General features: G+C 47.3%; 1 protein-coding gene across 1 annotated transcript in view; it reads right to left on the bottom strand.

The window, feature by feature from the left end:
- Window positions 1–22869, bottom strand: part of MRC2 (mannose receptor C-type 2) — a 100377-nt gene extending 77508 nt beyond the window's left edge. Inside the window, exon 1 of the mRNA XM_066587527.1 lies at window positions 22718–22869. Coding sequence (XP_066443624.1) covers window positions 22718–22826 — 109 coding nt within the window. The 5' untranslated portion in view covers window positions 22827–22869. The remainder of the gene's footprint in view (window positions 1–22717) is intronic.
- Window positions 22870–27909: the final 5040 nt, after the last annotated feature.

Below are 27909 nucleotides of genomic sequence, written 5' to 3'. Positions count from 1 at the left end.
CTTATGAGGCCATTCATGCTCCTCTGGGTAATATGCAAATAAGGGAGATGGAACAATACCTCTGTAGTGCCACCTATCGGGTCTGTGCATATAGATGGGACATGTTCATGGAATTTGCTTTGAACAAAACTATATCTGCTCCAGAAACATCCCACTTTCAAAAATTTTAGACGTGCTTCATTGCATTAGGCTAGGGTGATGTGGCAAATTTAGGAGTGACACGATGTAATGTTTTTATCGCATGTAATTGGGGTTGCACTGCGACGCGGCTTATAAGTTATTGCAACTGCAATATGAGTTGCAAGAAATCCAAACCTTTTCTTGTGACTTTTGTGTTGTGACAACTTGTGAGTTGGACATACGAGCAGCAGAAGGCCCTTATGCTGTTATGTGCAAGAGCTCATCAAAAAGCTGCCTCTTTAAGGCCACCTGCAGACGGGCGGAAATTCCGCGGCGGGATTTCCCGCGGAATTTTCGCCCCTGGAAGCTGCCATAGTATTGCGTTAACAAATCGCGGCATGATCTATTTCTGTGTGGGGCACAGAAACGTCACTCGCCGGCCGCTGGCTCCGCTCTGCGCATGCGTCGGCTGCCCGGCAGCCAGCACATGAAAGAGCCGGGGCCGCGGGAGCAGGTGAGTATCACGTTGCTCTCTGCAGACGCTCGGGTCGGGTCCCGCTGCGAGAATTCTCGCAGCCGGATCCAACCCGGCTGTCTGCAGGCGGCCTAAGGCTGCCTGTCCACGGCCGTGACGGAATAGCGATATTCCGCCACAGGGGAGAGAACTGACAGGTCTCCGCGGTGAGCCTATCTGATAGATAGGCTCACCGTGGAGAATCGTGGCAAATCACAGCATGCCGCGATTTAAATCCCGCGAGCGGAGATTCGTTATGATTCTTCGCTCGTGGATGCCGGGCTGCGCTTTCCATAGTTAAGTCTATTAAAGTGTTCACTGCGTTACTCACGGCCGGATTATCGCCGCGCATAAGGCAGTGATATATCGCCCATGGACAGGAGGCCCAAGGGCAGCTTCCCAAGGGCAAGCCTCAGCGCTACGTATTTACGCTATGAATGAGGTTTTTTTGTGTACGTGTTGGCATATTTTACCATACTTTTTTCTCGCCCGCAGGGCATGTTCATTTACGCACGACAGACAAACATGCCCCAGTTTAAAAGGCTATTTAGTGTAATGAGTTCCAGATGTGTTCCTTTCCCAGCAGAATTGCGCAGCATATTGCCCATGTCCTTGCCTATTGTGCATGCATTTGACCACCCCTATAGACGTCTATGGGGACCCCTGGTGTGCAAATGCACACAAAAGTAAAGAAATGTGTACAAACCCATTGAAATCAAATTCTCTGTGTATTGCGCATGTAAATTTTGCAAGTGCAAATACGCCCCTGTGAAGCTGCCCTGACAGCCCACCAGTAAGTGTCAGCAATAAAAACAATGAGCCCAGTTGTTTGCATGCAATCTAAAATACAATAGGAAGCTGCTTTAAAAGTAGCAATGGCCCCTCTTACCTCCTGGGCCCCTGAGCTCCTACACATACGGTATGGTAGGTCTGCACCTATACGTATATGATGCAGCAGCCAAAAAGGCAAACACAGTTCTGGGATGTATTAAGAGAAGCATAAAGTCCAGATCACGTGAGAATTCTATGATAGATATTCAACTGCTATAAAGACATCTCCTCTTAAGGCCACCTGCACACGAGCGGAAATCCCGCCGCGGGATTTCTCGCGGGATTTCCGCCGCTGAAAGTTTGCATAGGAGTGCATTAAAATACGCACTCCTATGCAGACGGCCGCGGTTTGGCCGCGCGAAATCTCGCGCGGCAAACAAACCGCGGCATGTTCTAATTTTCTGCAGGGCACGCACTCACCCGGCCGCCGGCTCCGGTCTGCGCATGCGCCGGCTGCGTGGCAGCCGGCACATGAAAGAGCCGGGGCCGCCAGGCGCGGGTGAGTACGCGCTCGTCCCTGCAGGCGCTCGGGTCGGATCGCGCGGCGAGAATTCTCGCTGCCGGATCCGACCCGCTTGTCTGCAGGCGGCCTAACTCGTACTGACTTTCACGTGACTTTATTGCACAAAAAAAAAAATCGCGGGCGGCAACGATGCGAGATTATTGTCAGGAAAAAGCATTGCTGACGCTCAAAAATCGCGGCAAAATCGTGATTGCCCATGTGAAGGAGCCCTAACTTGAAAAGGTCTGAGCTGCTCTCTGACCATATGGCCAATGAACATGATGTCACATGCATGAGAAGAAGCCATAGCGATCCCACGAAGCAATGCAGGCTTTTCAACACCTGACCATTGGACCCCAACCGATCAGCTTTGGATGACCCCTCCTGACACATAGGGCAGGTCATTTATAGTTTAGTGTTGGGAAACTCGGCACTAATAATCTATTTAATTGCAGAACTCAGCACTAAAAGCCCCTTTAATTGCAGCCCAGGAAAAATAGCCGCTTAATAGTCATGTATAGGAAAAAAAAAAGAATAAAAACCTTACAATTAGGAAAAAAAACAGATTGGAAAAATTTAAAACAATATCATTTTCTGGTTCTAATTAGGAAAAATCTATAGAGGATACATTCACTTAAGGCCCCCTGCACGCGGGTGGAAATTCCGCAGAATTTCCGCCTGTGGAAGTTGCCATAGGATTGCGTTAGAAAACGCAATCCTAGGCAGACGGCCGCAATTTGTTTTCTGCCCCACACAGAAATGTCACTCCCTGGCTGCCGGTTCCACTCTACGCATGCGTCAGCTGGCCGGCAGCCGGCACGTCAAAGAGCAGGAGTCGTGGGAGAGGTGAGTGCCTTCTATGGGAGCTTCTATTGCCGTGATCAGCCGGCAAAGGGAGGGAGGGGGAAACACTTTAGCAGCGCTAAATTCCCTCCCCCCCGGCCAACATAATTACGGGCTGCGGCGTATACGCTACAGCCCAGCCATCTGAATGGGCGAGAAAGCGGGGGATTTAGCCACGACATGGTCGCGGCTTTCTTTTGTTCATGTGGACGGCCGAAAATTGCAACGCCTGTGTGAAAGAGGCCTTAAAGTTTTCACAATGCATCCTAGGAATTTTCTGTGGGTCTCTAGACATAAGGACCATGGCACCCCTATATGTCTCCCACAAATAGTACATTTTGTTTTAAGAATCAATTCATCAAGTACTCCGAAGTTCAGGCACCTGGGTGTATATTGACTTATAATCATGTCCTCCACTCAAGTAAAACTTTACTACTGGAAATGCCCCCAACATAAATATAGCCGTCACCTACATAACACTTCCGGAGTTTGCAGAGTAAACAGTGGTGGAGAGAGACAAGCCTTTGATCGTCCTGCTGACAGAAGTACCAGAACACAATTAGTCCAGACAATGAGAATTGTACAATGAGCCTCCAGATCCTTTGTCCTTGGGATTGTGACCGTCTTCCTGTAAAATACCAGTGGCCTGGGGGAATGCTGTAGCTACTCTACGCCTATTTCTATATTGTCTTTTAAGTCAAAGGGCTTGTCCAGTTGTAAACTCCTGATGATCTATCGTAAGGATAGGTCATCAATAGTAGATTGGCGGGAGCTGCTGCCCGGGACCCTCACCAGTAGGGTGGTCTCCGGGCTGCAGTGGGAACAGAGCTGTCTGCTTCCTGCAGAAATCAGTGCAGTGGCCTAAATACCAGCTGATCAGACAGCGTCCCCGGTGGCAGACCCCCACGATCTACTATTGATGTCCTATCGTGAAGATAGACCACCAATAGTTTAAAACTGGACAACCCCTTTAAATCCAATATTAAATACTCACCAAAGATACTGACTAATTTAAAACCCCAACATATCTAGATCTGACTGATTAAGACCATCTCATCCAAATATCTCTTGTCCATATGCCTTAAAACATTCTAGAAGTTATAGAGGGTCAAGAGGGGTGTCGTCTCTTCTTAAGGAGAGAATGTGTGTGGAGACACCTAGGGGGTGAGTGGGTTAGGGGGGGCATCGTCTCTCCCCAAGGAGAACACGCAGAAGGGGTGTGAGAAGACATCTGAGATGATGCCCCCCCCCCCTTTCCCTCTAAGCCACTCACCGTCTAGGTGTCTCCACACACTTTTTGGCTGCTCTCCTTTAGGAGAGACGACACCCCTCCTGACCCACATCAGAGACCTCTGACTAGCCAAGCCAGAAGCCTACAGCACACTGAAGAGGGGCAAACACCCCGAAACAGCTGTCTGTGTATGGTTTCCTAGCTTAGTTCCCTATTCTCAACCATTGTTTTAAGGACTTGTTAAAGAGTTGTACATTGATTTGCAGGAATGCTGCCATCCAATAGGTGGCGCTGCAGAGGCATTGTTCCATCTTCCTTATTTGCAGAAGTTATAGAGTGATGCTCCTGTTGGCTAAGGAAGATTGTAGATGCGAAGAGCTGCTCTCCAGACTTGTTTCTTTAGCAGTTAAAGAACTACAGCTCCCAGCGTATCCCAACAGCCCCATGCTGAGAACTGCAGTTTTGTGAAGAGCCACAGGTTGGAGACCACTGCACAATTACACTGAATGATCCCATTATTAGAGCCCTGTCCCTTTCACGATTGGAGCTTCCCTGTATAGAAATTATCATCGTGACCCCGGAGTGCAGCATAAAATCACGGGACAAGTTTTCCGTGGATCAGTTTCAGTGTGAATCCACACTAGATGGGAAAATTTAGCGATAGCAGCGCCACGGAACATTGAGCTCCCTCAGGTTTTATGGCGCTGGTGCCACTGCTATCTCTGCACCTCACATTGTCACACTCCGGGTTATTAAGGTTTATTAATACTATTACTTTAGATGCCACCTAAGCAGTCCCATACCTTTCATCAACCATCAGCCCAGCGTTCATGTGTTTATGGAGGTAAACTGCAGTAAGACGGTTCTGGTGGCGGTCTTATCTCCTGGGTACTAAAGGATCAGTTGTTAAATTCAATGTCCCCGATCCTTCTTTCCTCCGCCATCATCTGTCAGGGGGAGTTGAGCTGCCTGCGCCCATACACACTGGAGAGTCGTCGGTTGGTTCGGACCACTAAACTCTAATGCGTATGTTGAGACAAGTTCTTAGACATTAGCCATCTCCTGGCTGTGTGCCAAGTTTTGAGGGCACAAATTGACCCATATTTTATCAGTCTGCCACGTGTTGTACCTGTGCAGCATAGCCTGTGTACAATGACCTAGTAGTGGGAGCAGATACATTGAAGGGGTTTTTTGGGACAATAAAAAAAGTTTAAAAGCTTTAAAATGAAGACTTGAAGGTATTTGTGGGTTATCTGAGTCAAGGAGAGCACCCAAAAAGTGTGTGGAGACACCTATGGGGTGAGTGGATCTGGGGGGGTGGGGAGGGGCATTGTTTCTCCCCAAGGAGAGCATCCAGAAGGGGTGTAAAAAGACATGTGAGAGGTGAGTGAGGAGATTTATATGGCAATGCAGTCTCCTCTGGGTAATGTATGCAAATAAGGAAGATGGAACAATACCTGTGGCAGCGCCACCTGTTGGATGGCAGCATTCCTTCAAATCAATGTTAGATTCTTTAACAAGTCTGTAAAACAATGAATGGGAATAGGAAGCTAAGCCAGAAAACCATTCACAGACAGCTGTTTCGGGGTGTTTGCCCCTCATCAGTATGTAGTAGGTTTCTGGCTTGGCTGGCGAGTGGCCTGTGACGTGGATCAAGAGGGTGTCGCCTCTTCTTAAGGAGAGCACCCAAAAAATGTGTGGAGATACCTAGGGGGTGAGTGAGTCAGGAAGGCGGGGGGACATCGTCTCTGCTGTCACCGCTTTTAAAATATATACTATTTGATGCTGTCTTGCAGGCTGTGTTTTAAACCACCAGAATAATAATATAGATATTTATGTTTTGGAGAAATAAAAAGAAATAGTGTTTTTTACACATATGTATTGGTGAAACATTTGTGAAATTAATTTAAAAAGTGATGAAATATAACCCAAAAGTAAAAAAATTGAACACTAGCCTATGCCGGTGCCCATCGCTCAGCGCCTCACAGGTGAGTATTCAATTTTTCTTAATTTTAAACTTTTTTTAATGTCCCCGAAAACCCCTTTAATTCATATCATGAAGGATTTAATCTGCAGAGCTGCGATTTATTACAGAAACAGGGCTGCAAATGTGGCATTCTGAGGTGAAATATATAAATCGAGTCATTCTATAGCCTTTCAGGAATTAGCGCAGTGCCCATGAAAATGGCTTCACAGATGTACGTGAAAATACGCCTAAGTGCTGATATAAAATGACGAGGCAGAGATTCTGGCCGCACGCATCTTACATACACAGGACTTCCGCTCGCAGGCGGCGGCATGTAGACGCTTGTCACTGTACTGGGACACTTTTACTCCAGCTGTTCTACTATCTGGTTTTATTTCCCAAATTTTATCTGCTTTTCATCATTCGAGCCGCCGCTGCGTAAGTCTAACCCGCATACAACTAGCCAGACTGTGTGCAGAACGAAAGTAATGTGAAAAGAAGAACAAAAGATGGTGACCGGTCCTGTTATAGGACTCAGAATGATACAAACTGATGTAATGTTTCAACAGCTGCAGGAGGAAAAAGACAAGACTCAGCCTATCCAGTAAAGCTGATGAAAGTTTTCAATAAGGGGGCAAACAACACTGTCTTTGTTTCATCCGTTTAATGTACGGACTTCAGAGATGCATCCTGGCCCGATTGTGTGACTCCAGACCCGACCTGGAAGCATCGTACTCGTGTATGATGGTTTGAGTTGATATCCGGTGGTTAACCCCTTAACCCATCAAACTGCTGAAAGTCTACATTGGATGGATGTAATGCTGGCCAAGGTCATAATATGGGTGACAAATAGCTCTCCTATAAATATGCACACTATGTACATCCTACCTAGGGCAAAGAGAGACAAGCTGCCAACACGCACTTCTGGTGGCACTTATTTTTTGGAGGAACTTAAAGGCTACCTGTTATCATCTATGGCGCTTACAAAGGCAGGTCCAGAGGAGTCAGGCGCATGCACAGATGAGTCCGCTGCAGTCCGCATGCCAACTTCACCAGATGACAGCACAGGAACAGGGAGCCCGGTAAATATGCAAAGCACATCCCAAGACTCTTCAGAACCTGCCCTATGAGAACCATAAACTAAGTTATGGAGCTTACAGGACAGGTCTCAAGGAGTCAGTCCGTATGTCACAGTCTGCTGCACTGTCTGCGTGCCGACCAAATAACAGCAGAGGAACGGGAAGCCTGGTAAGTATAGCACATCCCTAGACTCTTCAGCACCAGGGGCGTAACTATAGAGGATGCAGGGGATGCGGTTGCACCCGCGCCCAGGAGCCTTAGGGGGCCTATAAGGCCTCTCTTCTCCATATAGGTAGCCCAGTACTATGAATAAAGCATTATAGTTGGGGGCCCTGTTACAGGTTTTGCATTGGGGCCCAGAAGCTTCAAGTTATGCCTCTGCATGGTTTAGGTATGGGTACGGGTACAGATAGAGGGGGGGGGGCCCAGATCACCTTTTGCATCTGGGCCCCTGAGCCTTCAGTTACGCTCCTGTTCGGCACCGTACATTTATGATGCTCATAGGTGATGGCAAGTTCAATTTAGATGGGTTGCACCACTATTGACATCTCACCTTTCCATATGAGATAGATGAAGGAGATCCATATGATAGATGCTACAAGTCAGATTCGTGGAGGTCTTCATGCCCTTCTCTTGTTGCCACTGTGGGCTTGCTGCACCCACTCGCAGTTACGTAGGGAATGAATTGAATGGCGGTTGAGTATGCATGATGTCGCTCCATTTATTTTCAGTGGCGCTGACTGAAATAGCTGAGTACAAGCGCTGGGCTATCTCCAGCAGACCCACAGAAAATGAATGGGAAAACGCATATACATTGATTCAAAGTGCGCATTTTTACCAGCATAACGCATCATACATGCCTGCAGATCCCAGGAAAACAAGTACAATGTAGGACAGATTTTTACTGATCTACAACACATTCACCCATGAAAATGCACCCTAATGTTAAGCCTCATCACAGCATGGCACTACCTGTGCCGTAGAGCAAACGTCTCACAAGTCATCTCATTATCATCACTGCCAGGATTATAATGAAAGGTGACACATATATAACACAGGATCCACCATTCATAATGGTCACAGCTCACAGCTACCACAGCCTGGTACTACTAAGGATATAGGGGTAGGAGACGAACAGGTGGAATCTCTGTGGGTAGAAATACAGGGAAGAAAAAATAACAAAATCTTGATAGGGGTCTTCTATCGACCACCAAAAGCAACAGAAGAAACTGAAGACTTACTACTAAGGCAGATAGAAGAGGTGTCAAAGCGCAACGAAGTAATTATCATGGGGGACTTTAATTACCCAGATATAACATGGGAGAACGAAACCTGCAAATCTCACAGGGGTGATAAGTTCTTGAGAGTAATTAAAGACAATTACCTGAACCAACTTGTGCAGGAACCAACAAGAGGGAGAGCCATTCTGGACCTAGTGCTAACTAACAAACCGGAACGTATAAAGGGGGTGCAGGTTGAGGGGCACTTGGGGAACAGCGACCACAATATAATCAACTTCCAGCTGTCAATCAATAGGAAGCCTTATCAGGGAGTAACAAAGAAACTAAACTTTAGTAAAGCAAAATTTGATGAGCTTAGAACTACTATCGGTAACATTAATTGGGACAACATCCTCAAAAATATCAGTACGGAGGAAAAATGGGAAAAGTTCAAAAGGATCCTAATCGCCTCATGTGAGCAGTCCATTCCCTTTAAAAATAAAAGAAACTCAGCTAAAAGGAAACCAATGTGGTTCGACAAGACGGTACGAGGGGCAATAAACGAAAAGAAGAAAGCGTTCAAACTACTAAAGCAACAAGGCAGCGAAGAAGCGCTAAAATCATACAGGGAAAAAAACAAAATATGCAAAGACACGATTAAAACTGCCAAGGAGGAGGCGGAAAGACGGATCGCAAAAGAGAGCAGAAACAACCCGAAGCTATTTTTCAACTACATAAACAGCAAAAGGATTTGCAGGGAGAGCGCTGGCCCTTTAAAAAACAATGCAGGAGAAATCATTGATGATGACGAAGGGAAAGCAAATCTAATAAACAGTTTCTTCTCAAGTGTGTTCACCAAAGAAAAGGAAATGCCACACAAGGTGCAGGGGAATAAAACGAACTCCTCACAAAATATCTCATACCTAACGCAGGAGGAGGTGCGGAAGCGTCTAAAGAAAACTAAGATTGATAAATCACCGGGCCCAGATGGATTACACCCAAGGATACTAAAGGAACTAAGTGACGAGATAGCTAGGTCGCTATACCTAATATTTGTAGACACTATCAAGACCGGAGTAGTACCATTGGACTGGCGCATTGCCAACGTGGTTCCAATTTACAAAAAAGGGAGCAAAAGTGAGCCTGGTAACTACAGGCCAGTAAGTCTCACTTCAGTAACGGGAAAAATTTTCGAGGGGATTCTGAGAGACGCCATCGATGAGTACCTCAAGGAGATTAAGGGAATAACTCCTCACCAGCATGGATTCATGAAGGGTCGCTCATGTCAGACAAATCTGATCAGTTTCTACGATGAAGTAAGCTCTAAGCTGGACCAGGGAGAATCTATTGATCTTGTATATCTGGACTTCTCTAAAGCCTTTGACACCGTGCCACATAATAGGCTAATATACAAAATGAGGCAGCTCGGACTGGGCGAAAACGTGTGTAAGTGGGTAAAAAATTGGCTCAACGATAGAAAGCAGAGGGTGGTAATAAATGGTTCGTACTCTGATTGGACCACAGTCGCTAGCGGGGTGCCACAGGGTTCAGTATTAGGCCCCACTCTGTTCAACATATTTATCAATGACCTGATAGAGGGGCTGCACAGCAAAATATCAATATTTGCAGATGACACAAAATTATACAATATAATTAATGCAACGGAGGACAATGTGCGGCTACAAACGGACCTGGATAAGATGGGGGCTTGGGCAGAAAAATGGCAAATGAAGTTCAATGTTGAAAAATGTAAGACTATGCACATGGGCAAGAGGAACGGATGTCACAAATATTCACTTAATGGGGTACCACTAGGGAAAAGTGATATGGAAAAGGATCTGGGGGTATTAGTGGATAATAGACTAAACTGGAGTAACCAATGCCAGTCAGCCGCTGCAAAGGCAAATAAAGTCTTGGGGTGCATCAAAAGAGGTATAGGGGCGAAGGACGAGAACATTATTAGAGATGAGCGAACACCAAAATGTTCGGGTGTTCGTTATTCGGAACGAACTTCCCGTGATGCTCGAGGGTTCGTTTCGAACAACGAACCCCATTGAAGTCAATGGGCGACCAGAACATTTTTGTATTTCGCCGATGCTCGCTAAGGTTTTCATGTGTGAAAATCTGGGCAATTCAAGAAAGTGATGGGAATGACACAGAAACGGATAGGGCAGGCGAGGGGCTACGTGTTGGGCTGCATCTCAAGTTCACAGGTCCCACTATTAAGCCACAATACCGGCAAGAGTGGGCCCCCCCCCCCCCCTCCCAACAACTTTTACTTCTGAAAAGCCCTCATTAGCATGGCATACCTTTGCTAAGCACCACACTACCTCCAACAAAGCACAATCACTGCCTGCATGACACTCCACTGCCACTTCTCCTGGGTTACATGCTGCCCAACCGCACCCCCTCCCCCCCACAGCGCACACCAAACTGTCCCTGCGCAGCCTTCAGCTGCCCTCATGCCACACCACCCTCATGTCTATTTAGAAGTGCGTCTGCCACGACGAGGGACCGCAGGCACACACTGCACAGGGTTGGCACGGCTAGGTAGCGACCCTCTTTAATAGGGGCGGGGCGATAGCCCACAATGCTGTACAGAAGCAATGAGAAATATAATCCTGTGCCACCGCCATCAGGAGCTGCACACCTGGGCATAGCAATGGGGAACCTATGTGCCACACACTATTCATTCTGTCAAGGTGTCTGCATGCCCCAGTCAGACTGGTAATATGCACCTTAACAGTAACCGCATTGGTGGTAATGTGGTGGTGACTGCGGACCTAGTAGCACGGTTGTATTTTGTTGGTTTTCGGAATGTGGCCAGGATTAAGTAGGCCGTGGCGGGGGTATGGTGGGGGGGCTCTCTTGTAGTGTCGGTAAAGGTGAAATTCTTGGACTGCCACCAGACGAACCAATTGAAAGGCATTTGCCAACAATGTTTTCCCTGTTGGAGGAGGAGGGGGATGTTTTTGAGGCACTACGTGTCCTCTCCACGTGTCCGTGGTTATATGCACCTTAACAGTAACCGCGTTGGTGGTAATGTGGTGGTGACTGCGGACCTAGTAGCACGGTTGTATTTTGTTGGTTTTCGGAATGTGGCCAGGATTAAGTGGGCCGTGGCGGGGGGATGGTGGGGGGGCTCTCTTGTAGTGTCGGTAAAGGTGAAATTCTTGGACTGCCACCAGACGAACCAATGCAAAGGCATTTGCCAACAATGTTTTCCCTGTTGGAGGAGGAGGGGGATGTTTTTGAGGCACTACGTGTCCTCTCCACGTGTCCGTGGTTATATGCACCTTAACAGTAACCGCGTTGGTGGTAATGTGGTGGTGACTGCGGACCTAGTAGCACGGTTGTATTTGGTTGGTTTTCGGAATGTGGCCAGGATTAAGTGGGCCGTGGCGGGGGGATGGTGAGGGGGCTCTCTTGTAGTGTCGGTAAAGGTGAAAGTCTTGGACTGCCACCAGACGAACCAATGCAAAGGCATTTGCCAACAATGTTTTCCCTGTTGGAGGAGGAGGGGGATGTTTTTGAGGCACTACGTGTCCTCTCCACGTGTCCGTTCCATGTCAGCAATAGTAGCACTCAAGACAGGCCCCAGTAACAATTCTGAAGCAGCAGTATAGCGGGAGCGCAGTCTTCGTTCCATGTAAGCAATAGTAGCACTCAAGACAGGCCCCAGTAACAATTCTGAAGCAGCAGTATAGCGGGAGCGCAGTCTTCGTTCCATGTAAGCAATAGTAGCACTCAAGACAGGCCCCAGTAACAATTCTGAAGCAGCAGTATAGCGGGAGCGCAGTCTTCGTTCCATGTAAGCAATAGTAGCACTCAAGACAGGCCCCAGTAACAATTCCGAAGCAGCAGTATAGCGGGAGCGCAGTCTTCGTTCCATGTAAGCAATAGTAGCACTCAAGACAGGCCCCAGTAACAATTCCGAAGCAGCAGTATAGCGGGAGCGCAGTCTTCGTTCCATGTAAGCAATAGTAGCACTCAAGACAGGCCCCAGTAACAATTCTGAAGCAGCAGTATAGCGGGAGCGCAGTCTTAGTTCCATTTCAGTAGCCTTAGTATAGCCAAGGCACAAGTGACATTTATGTAGCTAAAGTGTAGGCCAACCCCACACACCTTTCTGTACCATGAGTGCAGGCGAAGAACATAGAAATTACTATGATTACACTGTAGGTGAGGGCCCCAAAAAATTGGTGTACCAACAGTACTAATGTACCTCAGTAAAAATTGGCCATGCCCAACCAAGATGGCAGGTGAATCGCTTTGGTTAATGTGGCTTAAGTGGTAACTAGGCCTGGAGGCAGCCCAGTGTAACGAAAAATTGGTTCAAGTTAAAGTTCCAACGCTTTTAAGCTAATTGAAACTTATAAAAATTGTTCTGAAAAATTATTTGAGTGAGCCTTGTGGCCCTAAGAAAAATTGCCCGTTCAGCGTGATTACGTGAGGTTTCAGGAGGAGGAGCAGGAGGAGGAGGAGGAGGAGGAGGAATATTAGACACAGATTGATGAAGCAGAAATGTCCCCGTTTTGGATGGTGAGAGAGAACGTAGCTTCCATCCGTGGGTGCAGCCTACGTATTGCTTACGTATCGCTGCTGTCCGCTGGTGGAGAACAGAAGTCTGGGGAAATCCAGCCTTTGTTCATCTTGATGAGTGTTAGCCTGTCGGCACTGTCGGTTGACAAGCGGCTACGCTTATCTGTGATGATTCCCCCAGCCGCACTAAACACCCTTTCCGACAAGACGCTAGCCGCAGGACAAGCAAGCACCTCAAGGGCATACAGGGCTAGTTCAGGCCACGTGTCCAGCTTCGACACCCAGTAGTTGTAGGGGGCAGAGGCGTCACCAAGGATGGTCGTGCGATCCGCTACGTACTCCCTCACCATCCTTTTACAGTGCTCCCGCCGACTCAGCCGTGACTGGGGAGCGGTGACACAGTCTTGGTGGGGAGCCATAAAGCTGGCCAGGCCCTTAAAGACTGTTGCACTGCCTGGGATGTACATGCTGCTCGATCTACGCACATCCCCTGCTACCTTGCCCTCGGTACTGCGCCTTCTGCCACTAGCGCTGTCGGCTGGGAATTTGACCATCAGCTTGTCCGCAAGGGTCCTGTGGTATAGCAACACTCTCGAACCCCTTTCCTCTTCGGGAATCAGAGTGGGCAGGTTCTCCTTATAGCGTGGATCGAGCAGTGTGTACACCCAGTAATCCGTCGTGGCCAGAATGCGTGCAACGCGAGGGTCACGAGAAAGGCATCCTAACATGAAGTCAGCCATGTGTGCCAGGGTACCAGTACGCAACACATGGCTGTCCTCACTAGGAAGATCACTTTCAGGATCCTCCTCCTCCTCCTCCTCCTCCTCAGGCCATACACGCTGAAAGGATGACAGGCAATCAGCCGGTGTACCGTCAGCAGCGGCCCAAGCTGTCTCTTCCCCCTCCTCCTCATCCTCCTCATGCTCCTCCTCCTCCTCCTGTATGCGCTGAGAAATAGACAGGAGGGTGCCCTGACTATCCAGCGGCATACTGTCTTCCCCCGCCCCCGTTTCCGAGCGCAAAGCAGCTGCCTTTATGGTTTGCAGGGAATTTCTCAAGATGCATAGCAGAGGAATGGTGACGCTAATGATTGTAGCATCGCCGCTCACCACCTGGGTAGACTCCTCAAAATTACCAAGGACATGGCAGATGTCTGCCAACCAGGCCCACTCTTCTGAAAGGAATTGAGGAGGCTGACTCCCACTGCGCCGCCCATGTTGGAGTTGGTATTCGACTATAGCTCTACGTTGTTCATAGAGCCTGGCCAACATGTGGAGCGTAGAGTTCCACCGTGTGGGCACGTCGCACAGCAGTCGGTGCACTGGCAGCTTAAAGTGATGTTGCAGGGTGCGCAGGGTGGCAGCGTCCGTGTGGGACTTGCGGAAATGTGCGCAGAGCCGGCGCGCCTTTACGAGCAGGTCTGACAAGCGTGGGTAGCTTTTCAGAAACCGCTGAACCACCAAATTAAAGACGTGGGCCAGGCATGGCACGTGCGTGAGGCTGCCAAGCTGCAGAGCCGCCACCAGGTTACGCCCGTTGTCACACACGACCATGCCCGGTTGGAGGCTCAGCGGCGCAAGCCAGCGGTCGGTCTGCTGTGTCAGACCCTGCAGCAGTTCGTGGGCCGTGTGCCTCTTATCGCCTAAGCTGAGTAGTTTCAGCACGGCCTGCTGACGCTTGCCCACCGCTGTGCTGCCACACCGCGCGACACCGACTGCTGGCGACATGCTGCTGCTAACACATCTTGATTGCGAGACAGAGGAGGAGGAGGAGGAGGAGGAGGGTGCTTTAGTGGAGGAAGCATACACCTCCGCAGATACCACCACCGAGCTGGGGCCCGCAATTCTGGGGGTGGGTAGGACGTGAGCGGTCCCAGGCTCTGACTCTGTCCCAGCCTCCACTAAATTCACCCAATGTGCCGTCAGGGAGATGTAGTGGCCCTGCCCGCCTGTGCTTGTCCACGTGTCCGTAGTTAAGTGGACCGTGGCAGTAACCGCGTTGGTGAGGGCGCGCACAATGTTGCGGGAGACGTGGTCGTGCAGGGCTGGGACGGCACATCGGGAAAAGTAGTGGCGACTGGGAACTGAGTAGCGCGGGGCCGCCGCCTCCATGATACTTTTGAAGGACTCAGTTTCCACAACCCTATACGGCAGCATCTCAAGGCTGATGAATTTTGCTATGCGGACGGTTAACGTTTGAGCGTGCGGGTGCGTGGCGGCGTACTTGCGCTTGCGCTCGAACACTTGCGCAAGCGACGGCTGAACGGTGCGCTGAACTACACTGCTGGATGGGGCCGAGGACAGCGGAGATGAGGGTGTGGGTGCAGGCCATGAGGCGGTAGTGCCTGTGTCCTGAGAGGGGGGTTGCATCTCAGTGGTAGGTTGGGGCACAGGGGGAGAGGCAGGGGTGCAAACCGGAGGCGGTGAACGGCCTTCGTCCCACCTTGTGGGGTGCTTGGCCATCATATGTCTGCGCATGGTGGTGGTGGTGAGGCTGTTGGTGTTGGCTCCCCGGCTGAGCTTTGCGCAACAAAGGTTGCACACCACTGTTCGTCGGTCGTCAGGCGTCTCTGTGAAAAACTGCCAGACCTTAGAGCACCTCGGCCTCTGCAGGGTGGCATGGCGCGAGGGGGCGCTTTGGGAAACACTTGGTGGATTATTCGGTCTGGCCCTGCCTCTACCCCTGGCCCTGGCCACCGCACTGCCTCTTGCAACCTGCCCTGCTGATGCCCTTGACTCCCCCTCTGAAGACCTGTCCTCCTGAGTAAGCGTTGCACACCAGGTGGGGTCAGTCACCTCATCGTCCTGCTGCTCTTCCTCCGAATCCTCTGTGCGCTGCTCCCTTGGACTTACTGCCCTTACTACTACCTCACTGCAAGACAACTGTGTCTGATCGTCATCATCCTCCTCACCCACAGAAAGTTGTTGAGACAGTTGGCGGAAGTCCCCAGCCTCTTCCCTCGGACCCCGGGAACTTTCGAATGGTTGGGCATCAGTGACGATAAACTCCTCTGGTGGGAGAGGAACCGCTGCTGCCCAATCTAAGCAGGGGCCCGAGAACAGTTCCTGGGAGTGTTCCCGCTCCTGAGCAGGTGTCATTGTAGTGGAGTGAGGAGGCTGGGAGGAAGGAGGAGCAGCAGACAGAGGATTCGGATTTGCAGCAGTGGACGGCGCAGAACTGCGTGTTGACGATAGGTTGCTCGAAGCACTTTCTGCCATCCAGGACAGGACCTGCTCACACTGCTCATTTTCTAATAACCGTCTCCCGCGTGGACCCATTAATTGGGCGATGAATGTGGGGACGCCAGAAACGTGCCTCTCTCCTAATCGCGCAGCAGTCGGCTGCGACACACCGGGATCAGGAGCTCGGCCTGTGCCCACACCCTGATTTGGCCCTCCGCGTCCTCGGCCGCGTCCACGTCCTCTAGGCCTACCCCTACCCCTCAGCATGCTGTATTACCAGTGATTTGATTTCACAGGCAGGAAATAAATTGGCGCAAGACTGCAGGCCAAATATAATTTTTTCCCTTTTTGGAAAACGAAAGGCCCCACTGCCTCTAGTGAATGAATAATCTAAGTTTAATAACTGTGCTGTGTCCCTGCTAATGTGTCACAGAACGTGAGGGTAGCAGAGTTATTATAACTCTTGGAGAGCAGGTATTTTTTTCCCAATTAAGGAAAGCAAATGGCGAAGCCAGCAGTAAAGCGTAGCTGGGTGCGTCTGATTTAGCAATGTTGTTCAAGCAGCTCACACGTGTCCACCGCCCTTAGGACGGACAGAGGCTGGACAAATAGATTTGTTTTCAGTTTTTTTCCACCAAAAGGCAGCACTGCGTATATTCAATGAACATGAGAAGTTTAATAACTGTGCTGTGTCCCTGCTTATGTGTCACAGAACGTGAGGGTAGCAGAGTTATTATAACTCTTGGAGAGCAGGTATTTTTTTCCCAATTAAGGAAAGCAAATGGCGAAGCCAGCAGTAAAGCGTAGCTGGGTGCGTCTGATTTAGCAATGTTGTTCAAGCAGCTCACACGTGTCCACCGCCCGTAAGGACGGACAGAGGCTGGACAAATAGATTTGTTTTCAGTTTTTTTCCACCAAAAGGCAGCACTGCGTATATTCAATGAACATGAGAAGTTTAATAACTGTGCTGTGTCCCTGCTTATGTGTCACAGAACGTGAGGGTAGCTGAGTTATTATAACTCTTGGAGAGCAGGTATTTTTTTCCCAATTAAGGAAAGCAAATGGCGAAGCCAGCAGTAAAGCGTAGCTGGGTGCGTCTGATTTAGCAATGTTGTTCAAGCAGCTCACACGTGTCCACCGCCCGTAAGGACGGACAGAGGCTGGACAAATAGATTTGTTTTCAGTTTTTTTCCACCAAAAGGCAGCACTGAGTATATTCTATGAATAATAACTGTGTTGTGGCCCTGCCTATACAATTCTTTCCCTGCAGTATCAATGGAGGGTGCAATGGTCTGCAGAGGCGATTTTGAGAAGCAAAAAAAAATGCAGCACAGCTAACAGCAGCCTGGACAGTACTGCACACGGATAAATATGGCCCTAGAAAGGACCGTTGAGGTTCTTGAAGGCTACACTCACTCCTAACACTCTCCCTGCCTATGCAGCACTTCTGTCCCTAATGCCAGGTGCAACGGTCTGCAGAGGCGATTTTGAGAAAAAAAAAATTTGCCACTGCTAACAGCAGCCAACACACAGCTATCAGTGGCCCTAATAAGGACCTTTGGGGGGTCTTGAAGCCTACACTAACTACCAATTCTTTCCCTACAGCAGCTCCGGTACAAACAGCACTGTCCCTCATCTAACTCACACCGCATCTGAGGCGAACCGCGGGAGGGGCCGACTTTTATATTAGGCGAACACCTGATCTCGCCAGCCACTCACAGCAGGGGGGTGGTATAGGGCTTGAACGTCACAGGGGGAAGTTGTAATGCCTTCCCTGTCTTTCAATTGGCCAGAAAAGCGCGCTAACGTCTCAGGGAAGGAAGTGAAAGTAACCAGAACACCGCATGGTGTTCGTTACAAATAACGAACATCCCGAACACCCTAATATTCGCACGAATATCAAGCTCGGACGAACGCGTTCGCTCATCTCTAAACATTATCCTTCCATTATATAAGGCACTTGTCAGACCTCACATGGAATACTGCGTACAATTCTGGACACCGGTGCTCAGGAAAGATGTCACAGTGCTTGAGGGGGTTCAAAGAAGAGCGACTAAACTAATACATGGAATGACGGGACTGGAATACCCAGAGAGGCTATCCAAATTGGGACTATTTACTCTAGAAAAAAGAAGGTTAAGAGGTGACCAAATAACCATGTATAAGTACATGAGGGGACAACACAAGGATCTCTCCCATGATCTGTTTACACCCAGGACTGCGACGGTAACAAGAGGACATCCGCTACGATTAGAGGAAAGTAGGTTTCATCACCAACACAGAAAGGGGTTCTTTACTGTAAGAGCAGTTAGACTGTGGAACTCTCTACCGGAGGAAGTGGTAATGGCAAAATCCATAGAGGAGTTTAAAAGGGGACTTGATGTCTTTCTGAAGAAGGATATTACAGGATATAAATTTTAGGTTAAGTGTCAATCCTGGTATATAGGCAGGTAGGAACTATTAGGGGTTGATCCAGGGAACAGTCTGATTGCCATTAGGGAGTCGGGAAGGAATTTTTTCCCCAAAAGGGCTAATTGACTTCTGGCCTTGGGGTTTTTTGCCTTCCCCTGGATCAACACAGTAGGATAGACAGGCTGGACTAGATGGACAATGTCTTCATTCGGCCTTACATACTATGTTACTATGTTACCTCCTCCCCCTCACTGCATAGATTAGAACTCACAATACTCTCCTATAGAACTCAATAGTTCCCCTCCTGTCCATTATGTCTATGGCCCATTAGGCTGCTGTAAAGCATCTCTTTAAACGTTGTTAACTGCAGTTTAGGCAAGACGAACGCCACGTACAGGCAATCACATTTTTAAAGAACCTACAATCAGAAAATAAAAAAATAGAAAAATTGAAAATGTTTAACTATGTGAATTTAATTAGTAAAAAAAAAATATAGGTGAAACTTTCTCTTTAATCTCATCTAATCTCTAATATTAAAGTAGCAGGCATCTTTATCTAGTAACTCCAGTTAAGGGCCCACACAGATGTATGTGGGTTACATATTGTAGCATTCAGGCACTAAGCTGGAGCCTCAGGTATAGCAGCTGCAGGTTTGGAGAGTAGCCAGGGAAGAGCCAGGGGTCAGCAATGGGAGGTCTCATATCCCGGAACAAATGGAGGAGGCAGGTAGCGTAGTCAGAAGGGAAGCCAGAAGTCAGCATCAGGAGGTCTCAGTTAAGACAGCAGAGGAGCAGGCAGCAGTGGAGCTAGATCAAGGCTTGTGAAGCACAATAATCACGTGCTGGTGCAGTGGCAGGGTCAAGTTTTTATAATGAGCCTAATTAGGAACAGAGGCGGGGTTAGGATAGGGGCTGGGTTTTCAGGATCTGGAAACATGGCAGAGAGTCATGCAGGAAAACTGTTCAAAGGCTGGATGGCTCAGTAGTGAGAGATAGTGACTGGAGTACAGGAGGTCCTTGGTTCGATTCCTGACACACATTAGGCATGTATTTTTCTGGCACATTATATGCAGTCCTAAAAGCCCATTAATTTACATTGGGCCATTCAGACATGCTTTTTTACATGTGCATATTATGCGCATGGCAAAAAAAACTTGCAGTATGTCCTATTTTGATGCACAGTACATGCATTGCAGGCTACGAGGGTTTAAAATATGCAGTAAATATGCAGGTTATGTATTTAATTGTGTACTGCATATTATATGCGTGCGTAATACACAACCCCTATACACTCATGTAAGTGAGCCCTAAGCAGAATTTCAAGGCGTTGTTTTACCATGACTATTATGACCTATGAACATAGCAAAGTCTGTGTGCTGGCACACAGAGTTCCCATGGTTCTATATTATGGCATTACATGTGCTGCTATATGGTAAATCCAATTGCCACTGTATACTTACTTACATACTCCATATGAATGAGGGAAAAAGTTAAATACAAAATTGGAGGCACACAACAGTACAGTATAGGCCCATGGCAGTCTATGGGCGCCATATTACAAATCCATACTGGGTATAACCTAAAGAATTAAAATATTGCATGGAGATGGACTATAACTTGTGTCTAAATCATAGTGTGTGCTAAAATATGTGCCAAATTTCAGCACATTGCAAGTGAGCATGCTCAGTAGGAACTTTCTAGAGACTGGAGCCTGGGTTATAAAGCAGACCTTTTTGTTCGGAGTCTCAGTGGATAGTGCTGAGCATAGTGAGCTGGAGGTGCAGCTGAAGCTGGGCCTAGGGGGAGCTGGGGAGCTGAGGAGCTGCTGCCTGTGAGGGGAAACTGCTGCAGCTGCTGAGAAAGGGCAGTGTCTAGAGACTGCCTGGTGTCTGGGGCTGAGAGAGAGAGAGCTAATGTGGTGTCTACAGACCAGCGGGACACCTGGACAGTGACAAGGATCTATGGGAATCGTCGTGGTACACTCATTACCCTGGACTAGCCTGGGTCAGTCAAAGTGAGTACTCCCATGCAACATATGGTAAGTGAGGCCGGCCTCAATCTGACAATAGGTGTGCACACCAAGGGAAGGGCTAAAGACAGTGCATTAGTAGGTCTGCTATAGGAGATAGGGCTCATATTGCAAACACTAACATTTAGCACATTTCTGATGCTTGAACTTGGATTATGGACTGTGTTATTTAAAGGGACATTGTTCATAAATACGAGAACAAGCTTTTCTGAAAGACTGTGTTGAAATGTTAATCTCTAAGAGAAAAGAGTGTTGCTGCAAGGTATATTTCTTAACCAGACATTATTTGAAACAGTAATAGATTGTTATTGATACGGTTCTTTGAGAATAATTTCTTTGGCCCCATGTTCACGGGCACACGCGGATTCCAGGTATAGAATCCAGCAGCGGAATCCACCCATGCCCGTAGCCATGGATATTTTCTCAACTGTCCAGATGCAGTCTTCTCCGACCCAGACAGATCTTCTTTTCTCCTGCACTACGGCACTACGGAGTGTGTGGGCAGTGCCTTCCTTCCTCCCCTTCCCCCCCAATCTCCTGCTCTCGTGTGGATCTGCGGCACATCTGCAGTGTCAACTGTGGGTATGCCGTGGATCGGATGGTTTTCATTGACTTCAATGGAAGCCGTCCATGCGGGAATTCGCAGAGAATGGAACATGCTGCGATTTTTATCCCGCTCGTGCGATCCGCACGCTGGGATAAAATGACATTCGCAGGTATTTAATTACCTGCGGATGCCCAATGCTTGTCTATGGGCATATTGAACTGCGGGTGACCCGCGGGGATACCGCGATTCAATTTTGCCCATGGACATGAAGCCCTATGGTGCACAAAGTTTTATCCTTAGGATCTAGTTAGCTGTAATTAGCGGCAGGCGATTATAAACAAATAGGTTTAATTGCGTAACCATTATTATTATACTATTAGTATTCATTTACATTCCTGCATCTATCAATGAAAGGGGTTTTCTGACATTTTTAACATTGGTGGCGGTCTGGCGTGACGAAGTGTGTATAAAATAAAAAACACACTCACCTTGCCACGGCTACCCGGCCCCTCCGGTCTTTTGTTTACATTGGCTGCAGCCAATGGGAGGCCGATAGGGACATCATCAATAACACCAATTCTACATTACAAGCCTATGTGACAGGTTTATGGGACGTCACCAGGCCTGCTGGTAGTTGGCATCACCTGTCAGATGCCGAAATGGCGGTCTGGCGCTGCAGTAAGTGTATTTCTTTTATATAGTTTTGGTCATGAGGGAGCCCAAAACTATATAAAAGAAATAACTCAGAAAACCCTGTTAATAATGTAAATTGTAAATATTGTAATTATAATATTGTAAAGTTTGGTTACTCCATCTACTGCATCATATCCTGAATCCTGCACCGCACCACCACCCCAACAATACTATGACTGTGCGCCTGAACCCTACATGCCAAGTCATACTCAAGACATTAGTACTCATCGAAGCATTGCATCTTCTTTCATCATACCACATTGTAACAGTTTTCAGAACGTTGCACTCTTTCTCCCTAAGCCTTCTTTAGGTTAATAGTAGGTATGTAGAGAACAGGGTGGAACAATTAGATATATATGTATCACAGCATGGGGCTTGATGATGACTCTCTAGACTTTGCAGTAACTTTGCCAAAACCAGTTTTCTTTGGCCTATTATCTGGTCTATGATCCTCAATGACAAACTTTACTTTCAAGATAAAGAACTTTGAAGAAGATGAAAGGGAAGAACGTATAGAGTTAGGAGAGCCCCCTATATATTTCAAGTGATGGCCATATCAGAGTATGAGCACGGTTTATGGCATACAGGAATTAATAAATACACAAATTCTGCTCCAGATTTACCATCAACCAAAAATGGTTAAACACACCAAACTATGTACAGAAGTCTGAAGAGCCAGCTGTCTATGCCAGTGAACAGCTCCAAAGTGTTTTTAATGCGCTTTCTTCCAAACTTTTCCTAAAAGGAACTGTCCAGTGCACCGCTACTTTTACTCACTTCTTTAAATTTTCCTCTCCCCCCCCCTGCTAGGCCACCTCACTTTGCTTTGCTCCCTATACCAGCGGACATCTAGTCAGCAGAGTTGCATGGAAAAAGAGAGGGTTTAGAGTAACCCCTTGCACAGCACATTCCCAACTCAGCCCATACAGCCAGCAACTAAACTTTCCAACACCAACAATGAGAAGTTATGAAGATCAGTTGGCGACTATGAAAGGACAGCTCTTACCTGTGATGGCACTGCCAAGCTGCAAATCAGTGATAAAGACCAAGAGGGTGCATTTTATAAGGAATGTGATCCACTGGGAGATAGCTGGATGCCCGCTGCTGAAATACATTCTAAAACTAACCTCCGGCTCTCCTGCAAAAGATGCAGGGAAGAGAGTGGGAGAAAGGAGGGAGGGAGGAGGAACCAAAAAAAAAAAAAAAATCAGGGAGGGCTAAGTGAACAGATGAAAAACGTCTGTATGTCTCAGCTTGTGTGAGTGTTAAGTCAATGGGCTGGATCAGACATTACGTAAGCAAGTGTGAAAAACTGGGGGAAGATCTGAAAAGAGGGAACAGCAACTTTAAGAAACTTTTTAAACTTTTGTCTTCAAGCGTTTGTCAGGAAGCAGGACGGCATTACTTTATGAATCACTTTCATGCAGTTTAGTTTTGTCTTCTGTTCTTTCTTTTTTTTTGTTTTGCAACTTCTCTCACTTAACACAGGATGTCAGTGTAAATGTCTGAGGCACAGAGCAGGGGGTGCCCTGAAAGAAAAACAGACTACAATTATACCAGTCGGGCAGAATGGTCATGTAAAAACTAAACCACTCTACAATATACTGGTATTGGCTAGCAAAAGTGCCCAGGTCACACCAGACATAAGAGTTATACAGAAAGGCTTAATCACTCGGGCGTATTTTCAGTCCATGCGCTGCCCGTGTGTGTAAGCGATTACGCAGAAACACAGAACACGGACCAATTAAAGTCAATGCAATTTTTTTTTTCATGGACTGATGTTCCATCTAATAAAATATTGCAGCAATATTCATCTTTTTTTCCCAATCGCAATCGCCTATTTGCGCAAGGAGAATTTTCATATGTACCCACAGCACACAAAGTGACCATACTGTGCAGTCCCATTTAGTCCTGGCTAACAAACAATAAAATAGGAGAGCGCTCAGGCTAAAACATTCGACCTGTAAAAGATATTTTATATGTAATGCGTATTGCACCCTGGGTATTATCCACTAGGTAGTGGAGAGCTGCAGGTTCTATCCAACTGGTCTTGCACGATGTTTATTAGTACAAACAGCCTATCAGATCTACCCTAATTGACATTGATATATGTCTAGTTTTCGTTTGTTTTAGAACTGTTTGTCCTGTATGTATTAATAAACATCGTGCAAGACCAAGCAAGCTTGGAGAAACTTTGCTTCCTAAGAATTATCGGAAGGATCCAATTGGATAGAAGGTACCAATGATTATTATATCTACGGGCTCTTTTACATCTAGGAGGGGTCTCCTGGCACGGGGATCCCTCCTCAAGTAAGCAATTCCTCCTTTGCATCCAGTATTTCACCTAGAGGTTTTGTGTAGCGCAGGTCCAAATTTGGTTTTTGAGTTACCCTCACTTTTTTGGGGTAACCAATAGTGATTTAGTCCTGGCTGGCTGGGCGCATGATTAATACATTTAAATTTAGGGCTTGACATGCAACTAGTCTTGTCAATGAATGCCAAGTCACTAGTAACTTAGATAAGGTAAGGTAAAGTCCCCTAGTGCAAGCAACGAGTCATGACATCTTCTCGGCAGACTGCGTTTGCCCAGCCATCGTGTACCCCCCACCAAGCTGAGTACTCATTTTACCGACGCCGGAAGGCTGAGTCAACCTTAAGTCGGCTACCTGAACCATGCGAGAATTGAACCTGCAACCTTCAGGATGTGATTGCATTTCTGCTGCCCTAACACTCTTTGCCACACACAAGGCTCATCCATGAGTGGAAGTAAACAACATAACAGGACATCACAGAAAGAGCAGAAAACCGCTGCGATGCATCGCATAACAGGCTTTTGCATCTCCAACTCTAAAAAGCATTGAGTAGAACACCTTATTAGAAAAGTTTTTTAAACTGACAAAACTTTTTGATTGTATATTGTTTTGAGAAATGGGACTTTTAAAAAGTTATCAAATCATGTTAAACTTTGCTAAATCTGTATCTGCTGCAAAGTTTAGTTGTCCAGAATATTGATTATAAGACAATTTGTATCCGGCTTTGTTTTCTATTCATAGTGGACACATTTAGGGCAGCACACATGACAAATCTGTACCACAGCGAATGAAACGCATTAAAACTGGTCAAAGACACAACCAGGGGCGTAACTATAGAGGGTGCAGGGGATGCGGTTGCCCCCGGGCCCAGGAGCCCTAGGGGGCCCATAAGGCCTCTCTTCTCCATACAGGGAGCCCAGTACTATGAGTAAAGCATTATCGTTGGGGGCCCTGTTACAGGTTTTGCATTGGGGCCCAGGAGCTTCAAGTTACGCCTCTGTGCAGCATGGTTTAGGTATGGGTGCGGGTACAGATACAGATAGAGGGGGGGGGGGGGGGCCCAGCTCACGTTTTGCATCAGGGCCCCTGAGCCTTTAGTTACGCCCCTGGACACAACTATTACTTACAGTTATCAGTCCTGATTTGACTACTCATTTGCATGTTTAGTGCCGCTGCTTGTAGGAGGCAGGATGAGAGAATGGATTTAAGGCATAATTAGACTGTTTTTACTAGGGCAATTACCAGTTGTACCCGGCATTCTCGGGCACAACTCACATCAGACAGCACATGGATACTCCGTCTGAGTGCTGACGGATGTGAGGATTCACTGCACATTACATGTCCTGACCTTGTGTGAAAAATCGCTGCATGTCCTATTCTGTAAGATTTTCTAACTCGGACTATCGGTTCTAGTGAAAAATCGCTTGTGTAAATGAACCCACTCAAATTAATGGGTTCCCTTCCTGGACAGAACTCACGCAGCAATATCGCCCGTGTAAATCCAGCCTGAGTCTACCTACACACGGGCGAGCACGATATCGGGCCAAGAAACTTGGCCCAAGATTGCTCTCATGAATGTGCAGTTTACCCACGCATGTGAGGCATTTTTCATGCATAAATGCCTCACATCTGTGAAATTCCGATCCTCCCACATGTGTTTCATGTACAATAGAGGCTCGGAAGTGTTTTCCATTGATTTCAATGGGAAGCCTCACATCGCATGGCATGCAAGAGCCACGAGATGCATTAAAGCTCCCATTGAAATCGATGAGTGATGTGTTCCAAGGAATGCGATAATATAGGACATGCATCGACTTTTTCCCAAATCGCATCGAGGTGTATATATCTCCATTCAAAAGAATGGGGTTCATATTCGCACGGGATTCTCGGCCGTGTAAAACCGGCCTTGGGGGCATTTATCTTCAAGGAAAATGGAAAAAGACTGAATGGAAACATCAGTATGGCGGCTCCGTAGGTAATACTGTTCCCTTTCAGCCACAAGCTTAACTATGCAGGGGATGCGGTTGCACCCGGGCCCAGGAGCCTTAGGGGGCCCATAGTGCCTCTTCATATAGGGAGCCCAGTACTATGAATAAACCATTATAGTTGGGGGCCCTGTTACAGGTTTTGCATTGGGGCCCAGAAGCTTCAAGTTACACCTCCGCTTTTAGCGCTGGGGTCCTGGGTATGAATCCGACCAAGGAGAACATCTGCATAGAGTTTTTATGTTTTCTGTACAGCGCTGTGGAATATATTGAAGCTCTATAATAAATAGTGTCAGATCCTGGTTTCTACTGATTGGAGTACTTGGATAAGGCTCAAGACATTTTACTAATTGATCCATTTAAATCAGTCAGTAAAAGTGTAATTAGAATTTCTTTTTTAGACTTCTGCAATATTCTGTGTTCTTCGGTGATTCCACCTGGAAGTGTATGCTGAAAAGTTCCTTTACACGGCATGACTATCGGCTGAAAGAAGCATGAAAGAGCGAATGCTAATGATAGTCATTCAGTGTGAACAAGACCATAGACAGGGTGACGAGTGATAAGTCGCTAGTAGAGATGAGCGAACGTACTCGTTAAGGGCGATTTCGCAATCGAGCATCGCTATTTTCGAGTACCTGGCTACTCGGGTGAAAAGATTCGGGGGGCGACGGGGGTGGCGTGGTGGAGCGGGGGGTAGCAGTGAGGAACAGGCAGGAGCTCTCTCTCTCCCCCCCCCCCCACTCCCCTCTGCAACCCCCCGCTCACCCCCGGCGCCCCCCAAATCTTTTCAACCGAGTAGTCAGGTACTCGAAAATAGCGATGCTTGATTGCGAAATCGCCCTTAACGAGTACGTTCGCTCATCTCTAGTCGCTAGTCATTTTGTTTCAGTTTACCAAAAACTATAGTCACAAGTTGATCAAAAGTCATCTGGTGTAAAGTCACAGTTGTTCGTATTTGAGCGACTTGTGATTGGCTTAGCATGGAGATCCCCTCTATGAACTATATCTTGACATACAACTAATGAACAATCATCACTCCGTGTAAAAGTAATTTAACAACTGTACCCTTCTGCGACTTTTCTGAGTAACCATCTGAAGGATAGCTGCTCCATGTAAAGGTACCTTAAAATCAATAATTGGGTGTTACCATTCCTTTTGCCATTAAGGTGTGGCCTGACACAATCACCAATGGGTGAACAGAATCACAGGGTTAACTGACCAGTTATCAATTTATTCATATACAGTGTGATCATAATTAAAGTATACCTATTCAAAGATATCTAGAGAGACTAGGCATAATTGAACCACACTTAGTAATAATATCCAGGACTTGTGGAAGCCATCCACATGAAAAAAAAATAATTCCAAATCTCACCACCAGGGATCAATGTGGTGCTGTGGGTGAAATTAGAAGAAACAGGAAGTTTGGGAGTCTGACCTGGAAGAGGAACCAATCTTTCAGAAGACGTTGCCATAGCTGTTGTTGAGAGGTCTATGTAGAATCTGTAAGGGACAAGCCGTGTATGTGCAGTTTCAAAAAATACATGGGCCATTCAACATTGCTGAAAATCCTTCATAACATGTTGCATTTGGTCCCCCGTATAAGATCAAACACTTGCAAGAACTGCTTCCTGGAGTAAAAATTCTTTTACCCATGACTAGCCATCTTAAATTCATTTTTACACGTCAATTTAAATTGGTGAAATTTGGAACTCATTTTTGTTTTCAGATGGATCGGTTATAGTATTACCACCAAATGTGGTTCATGTATGCCCAGTAGATGTCACCCTAGAACAGGGATGGTGAACGTTTTAGAGACCAGGTGCCCAAACTGCAATCCAAAACCCACTTATGTATCGCAAAGTGCCAACACATCAGGGGGCGGGGCTTATCACAGCGTA

The sequence above is a fragment of the Eleutherodactylus coqui genome, chromosome 13 (genome assembly GCF_035609145.1).
Source record: "Eleutherodactylus coqui strain aEleCoq1 chromosome 13, aEleCoq1.hap1, whole genome shotgun sequence".
NCBI classification, from domain to species: domain Eukaryota; kingdom Metazoa; phylum Chordata; class Amphibia; order Anura; family Eleutherodactylidae; genus Eleutherodactylus; species Eleutherodactylus coqui.
This window is presented reverse-complemented; position numbering and strand designations above follow the sequence as displayed.